We start from the raw sequence: 5785 nt of genomic DNA, 5'->3' as shown, positions 1-5785 counted from the left end.
GATACTATGTTTTGTCTATGTATCCACACATGTATCAAGTTTCCGGTTAATATAATTCTAGTATGAATAATAGATATTTATCATGATATAAAGAAATATAAATAACAACTTTATTATTGCCTCTAGGGCATATTTCCTTCATCTTTATAATCACTCAGTTACGTTGTTACGTTTGATAGCACACAAGGCATTCCTCCGGTATCCGGGAGTTGCATAATCTCTTAGTCGAAGGAATATGTATTTGACATGAAGAAAGCAATAGCAATAAAACTGAACGATCATAATGATAAGCTAACGAATGGGTCTTGTCCATCACATCATTTTTCTAATGATGTGATCTCGTTCATCAAATGACAACACATGTCTATGGTTAGGAAACTTAACCATCTTTGATTAACGAGCTAGTCTAGTAGAGGCTTACTAGGGACACGGTGTTTTGTCTATGTATCCACACATTTATTAAGTTTCCGGTTAATACAATTCTAGCATGAATAATAAGCATTTATCATGGTATAAGAAAAATATAAAATAACAACTTTATTATTGCCTCTAGGGCATATTTTCTTCATTTTCTATCTTAAATCACTTTTGGATTAAAGTGTATTACTTGAACTAGCTTATTTGGTAAAATGTGTGGTTTTTTAGTCAATAGATTAATGCGTGCATTTTATTTAAGTTCATGGACTAACAAGCCATTTCACTCTACTTTGATGTATGAAGGAATGAAATAGGATGAGCGATGCCTAAGGAGCATCAACAACTAATCCAGTATGGGAAATTTACGGAAATTAAAGAGGCCTAGTAAGGTCAAAATCTTTGCTTGGAAAGCTTTGCAAGGTACTGTTCTTGTTCGTGCAGCGTTGGCCCATAGACATATCAAGATGTCATTGCAGTGTCCTTTGTGTAACAATGGGGCAGAAGATGTAAGGCACATGATATTTTCTTGTCAAAGAGCTAAGTATTTTTGGCGAGAGCTGGGACTATCAGAATTAACAAAGGAGGCTTCGTCAGTTGCCCAATTGGGAAGTGTGGTGCTGGAAGAGCTGCTGCGGCGTAAACATGTCCAGAGACCGATCCTTTCTCAGCTCGGTTTTGCAGAAACGATTGTCGTTGGTGCTTGATACATATGGTGGCAAAGAAGGGAGGTAGTAAAAGGTAATGCAGTGGCATCCCCGGTGAGAACGGCGTTGGCTATCAATTTGATTGCTTCAATTTTTCAGCAGCTTCGGGTTTGTCACAACCACATAATAAATATTATGGACCAAACTAAACCTTAGCAGTTACAGGATGAATGTTGATGCTTAGTTTTTTTATGATGGCTCGCTTCGGTGCTTGTAGTCGTCGCTAGATGGTCTACAGATCTGGATGTAATTTTTATTATTTCTGGTGTTCGTTGTACTACCATGATTGAAGGTGAATAGATCGGAAGTTTTCTCGCAAAAAAAAAAAAGTTCGCCCAAGGCCATTTCCCTAAGAAAAAAAAAGAATGAGACAGGGTTTTAGTTTGTTTTTTGTTTTGTTTTTTTAGACAAGAGACAGGTTTTTTTTAGGGGTGAGACAGGTTTTTAGTTTGCAAGGTGGTTCGTTTTGGACTTTTGGGCTTGGGCTTCTGCCTCTAGTACACCACAATACCCGCAGGCCGCCGCCGCCGCCCACCATGCTGCGCTCGCTCGCGGCCGCCGCCAACGCCATGGCAGCCACCCGCCGCCTCCTATGCACGGGAACCGCAGATGTGGCCCCCTCCCTAACCCACCTCCTCGCTCTGCCTGCCGTCACTCCGTCGCCCACCGCCGACGAGCTCGCGCGCCTGCTCCTCGCGCACCACAACCCCTTCCACCCGTCCGAGTCGCCCCTCCAGCTCCTCTCCGGCGGGGGCGTCTCCCTCTCCCAGGAGCTCCTCGTGCAGATCCTCCTCCGCCTCCGCGGCGCGTCCAAGCTCGCGCTCTCACTCCTCAACGCCGTCCGCCTCCACCCGTCCGTCTCCTCCCCGCCGAACGCCGACGCCTACGACGCCGTCGTCGACGCCCTCGGCCGGGCGCACCAGTTCGACGCCGCGTGGCGGCTCGTCGTCGAGGCCGCGGCGGACGGCGCCGCCACGCCCCGCACGTTCGCGGTGCTCGCCAGGAGGTACGTCGCCGCGGGATTGACCAGGCAGGCGGTGCGCGCGTTCGACGACATGGAGGCTTTCCTAGGGAGAGAGCCCGATGCGCAGGAGTTCACCACTCTTCTCGACACGCTCTGCAAGTACAAGTATCCCAAGGTTCGTGGTCTGGATGCTTAAGTGTTAATTTTCTTGATTTGATTGCGCATGATTGGGTCTGTTGTAGACCTGTACATTTACGTCATTCTTGAGCTGGACTAGTCTAGTGTAAGGTCAGTCAACACTGTATTTCTGGTTTTTGTGCTATGCCTGGTGTAGCTTGTAGCCTCTTAATCTATATCCAAATGTCTGTTATGAACTTATAATGAAGGGCGATTTTCATTGATTTGTTTCAAGTTACAAGTGTGAGCTTGCGATGAGAATGCATTCAAGTGAAGATTGTGTTGCCTTTCTATGTCTATAAATATATGAATATGCTGCCCCTTAAGCTGTTTGTAGTGCAGCATGAAACTCTTGGCCGCGCATTGTGATTTGTTTTTGTGGTCTGCAGTTTGGTAGGTTCAGAGTGAACATTGTTTGTAGTTTGATGAGACGTTTCATAGTAGTGAATTGGTGCAGTTGCAATTAGGCCGATTCAATCTGCATTGTTTCTGTTTTTTTTGTTATTGTGTATGAAATGGGTCGGTCATGGATTTGCTTCTTATTCTGTGCAGTTTCTGGTGTGCAATTTGTAAGTACTAGACGACATAAGCTTCAGTTTCAGCTTCTTGCGAGTCTAATTACCCGTGGTGATAAAGATCTACAAGAAACTGAAACCTGAATTTTAGTATCTCTGTGGACAATCCTTCAGAGAGCAACCACAGTATCGCAGTTCATTTTCTGGAAAGGAAAAACTACTAATTTGAAGAAATTAATATATAGAGGCAAGCTTGTTGATCAGGATTTCAGCAGAAGCATTATCATGTCAGGTTGATGAAATACCTGGCATGACAATTAGATCATGCCTGCAAGATGGCAGAAAGGATCAAGTACTTAAATTGCTTCCTTGGTTGATCATGCATTTCTAGGTTTTTTATGAGCATTATAAAAGTAAGATTTCTACTCCAGATATTTGATCTTGGGCATTTCCGCGTGTACAAAGACTATGCTGAGCAATGGATTTGGAGTTTCCATCCGCATATGTTTTTAATGCTTGGATTCTGGGACTTAGATGAATGGGATTGTCGTTTTTGGCTTTAGTCTCATTTGGATATCTTCCTGTGAATGTTGAACTGATTTTTGTTTGTTTGTCTGGGAATATGGTGCCAATGAAGTGGTTTGCCCTCATGTCCTCGTAAATGTTTTGTATCTGTAGCTTCAGTAGCCAGTAGAGAAGTATTTTGGATTTCTTGGACATGTAACTTATGTGATGCCAGAATAGATCAACTTTACTAAGTTCCTGCATCCTAATGCTTATGGTTTGGCTGGAAGTTCTTACTTCAGTTTGATAGTCAAATAAGGTATGTGTAGAATGTTGTAGAGATATTTTTAGACGAAATAGAAACTGTTAACTAAAAAGTTTCTCTATTTCATCTAAAATAGATATACTATTTGCCCAACAAGTGTTTGAATTGCATTAATCAGCTGTCACACAGTTGTAGTCTACTTTATGTGCATCGTTTGGAGGGTCTGATAATAATTCTCTAATGTGCCCACCGCCATTTATGTCGCCATTGCAGGTTGCTGTGGAGATATTCAATAAAAGAAAATACAAATATGAACCAAATGAAAAGATGTACACTATCCTAATTTATGGCTGGTGCAAGGTAAACCGAAGTGACATGTCTCAGAAATTCCTAAAAGATATGATTGATCATGGGATAGAGCCGAACCTAGTTACATACAACATTCTCTTAAATGGTATCTGTAGGCATGCAAGTTTGCACCCTGATAACCGGTTTGATAGAACAGTTAACGCAGCTGAGAATCTCTTGAAGGAGATGAGTGACAGGGGAATTGAACCAGATGTAACGAGCTACTCAATCATCCTGCATGTTTACAGTCGTGCACATAAAGCTGAGCTATGTTTGTGTATGTTCCGCTCGATGAAGGATAGAGGCATTTGCCCCACAGTGGCAACCTACACTTCTGTGATCAAGTGCCTTGCTTCGTGTGGGAGACTGGAAGATGCTGAGAAGTTGCTCGGTGAGATGGTTAGTGAGGGGGTGTGTCCCTCCCCAGCGACCTACAATTGCTTCTTCAAAGAGTACCGAGGGAGAAAAGATGTTAGTGGCGCCCTTGAATTGTACAACAAGATGAAGGCTCCTTGTTCACCAACTGCACCAGATATTCATAGTTACAATATATTGCTTGGAATGTTCATCAAGTTGGACCGACATGAAACTGTTATGGAACTTTGGAATGATATGTGTGAGAGCACCGTGGGTCCTGATCTTGATTCATATACATTGCTGATTCATGGTTTTTGTGTCAAGGAAAAGTGGAAGGAGGCATGCCAGTTCTTCATGGAAATGATAGAGAAAGGTTTTCTTCCCCAGAAGATCACCTTTGAAACACTGTATCGCGGTCTTATACAAGCGGACATGTTAAGGACCTGGAGAAGGCTGAAAAAAAGGGTTGATGAAGAATCAGCAAAATTTGGCGATGAATACAAATCATATCACATCAAGCCTTACAAGAGGTGATATGTTGCCATCGAAAAGATGATCTGTATATTCTTTTAATTTCTTGCAATCCTGCCGTTGTATGCCAGCTTGATTGGGGCACAGTTGGTAGATGTATCATGGCACTATCATTCCGAGATGATCTTTATAACAAACATAAGCTAAGGAGCACTTGAGGCGGGAAAAAAGGAAGGGCGAGCAGACATGTGCCATTGGTACACTGATTTCATCGGACTGAAATTGCAGTTACGCATGCATCTGCTGTCTATATAGTAATCTGGTATAATGATTCTTTGGTGTGATTGGGTGAAGTTGAAGGTGAAGTACTGTATTACTGATTTCGGATCTTCATCTTTAATTTCATGTGAGCTACAGCAGAAAGGTGTTCCCCTCAGAGACATCAGATTATTGGCGGAGTGGGGAAATTCTACTGCCGAATTTCTTGCGCCCAAGGCATCTGTTTGATGGTGCTGGCTTCAATGCAAACTTTCAGGACATGCAGATGTCCCAAAAAATTTGTCGTTTGTAGTTAGCCTTTAGTCATAGAGTTGTTTTCGTTTTAGTCAACAATCATGTACTATTATGCTGTGGGTATCTAGTATAGCAAGAAGTTATTCACCTGTGAAAATTGTAGCCCTCCCTTATTTTTTTCTAATGTTGTACTTATAGTCTTATACTCCCTCTTTTCAAATTACTTCGCATATTAGGTCTCGTTAGTACCTTTGACCAAAAATTACACTATTAATATATAACTTTGTCATATTCATAAAGTACTTTGGAATATGAGTCTATTGACATGGATTTTATGTCACATAAAGTACTTTGGAATATGAGTCTAATGACATGGATTTTCTGTCACATGAAGTACATGGAATATGAATCTAAGACATCAGTTTGGTGTCACATAAAGTATACATGTCAACATAGAGTAATTGTTGGTCAAAAGCCTGTCCTAAGCCCTAACATGACCAACATTTTGTCACCTTAGCCACCGTGTACTTTCTTCCCAGGCTTTAGGCTG

At 42.1% G+C, this 5785-nt stretch overlaps 1 protein-coding gene across 2 annotated transcripts; it reads left to right on the top strand.

Annotated features, from left to right (window-relative positions):
* Positions 1-1579: 1579 nt before the first annotated feature.
* Positions 1580-5534, top strand: LOC109784116 (pentatricopeptide repeat-containing protein At2g13420, mitochondrial). 2 transcript variants are annotated; one of them, XM_040404530.3, is made up of 3 exons: positions 1592-2260; positions 3820-3906; positions 4011-5392. In XM_040404530.3, the coding sequence occupies exons 1-3, from the start codon at positions 1658-1660 to the stop codon at positions 4029-4031; spliced, it is 711 nt and encodes a 236-aa protein (XP_040260464.1). In that variant the 5' UTR covers positions 1592-1657; the 3' UTR covers positions 4032-5392. The 2 variants fall into 2 exon arrangements, with proteins under 2 accessions (XP_020198303.1, XP_040260464.1); XM_020342714.4 differs by having other exon boundaries at positions 1580-2260; positions 3820-5534.
* Positions 5535-5785: the final 251 nt, after the last annotated feature.

This window comes from Aegilops tauschii, chromosome 3 (genome assembly GCF_002575655.3).
Source record: "Aegilops tauschii subsp. strangulata cultivar AL8/78 chromosome 3, Aet v6.0, whole genome shotgun sequence".
Taxonomy (NCBI): Eukaryota; Viridiplantae; Streptophyta; class Magnoliopsida; order Poales; family Poaceae; genus Aegilops; species Aegilops tauschii.
Note: the sequence above shows the minus strand (reverse complement) of the source record. Positions and strands in the feature narration are given on the sequence as shown.

Coding starts and splice junctions, on each gene's coding strand:
- LOC109784116 (XM_020342714.4), top strand. CDS start 1,658: ATGCTGCGCTCGCTCGCGGCCGCCGCCAACGCCATGGCAGCCACCCGC. Junction 2,261..3,819: donor GCAAGTACAAGTATCCCAAG/GTTCGTGGTCTG, acceptor TCGCCATTGCAG/GTTGCTGTGGAGATATTCAA.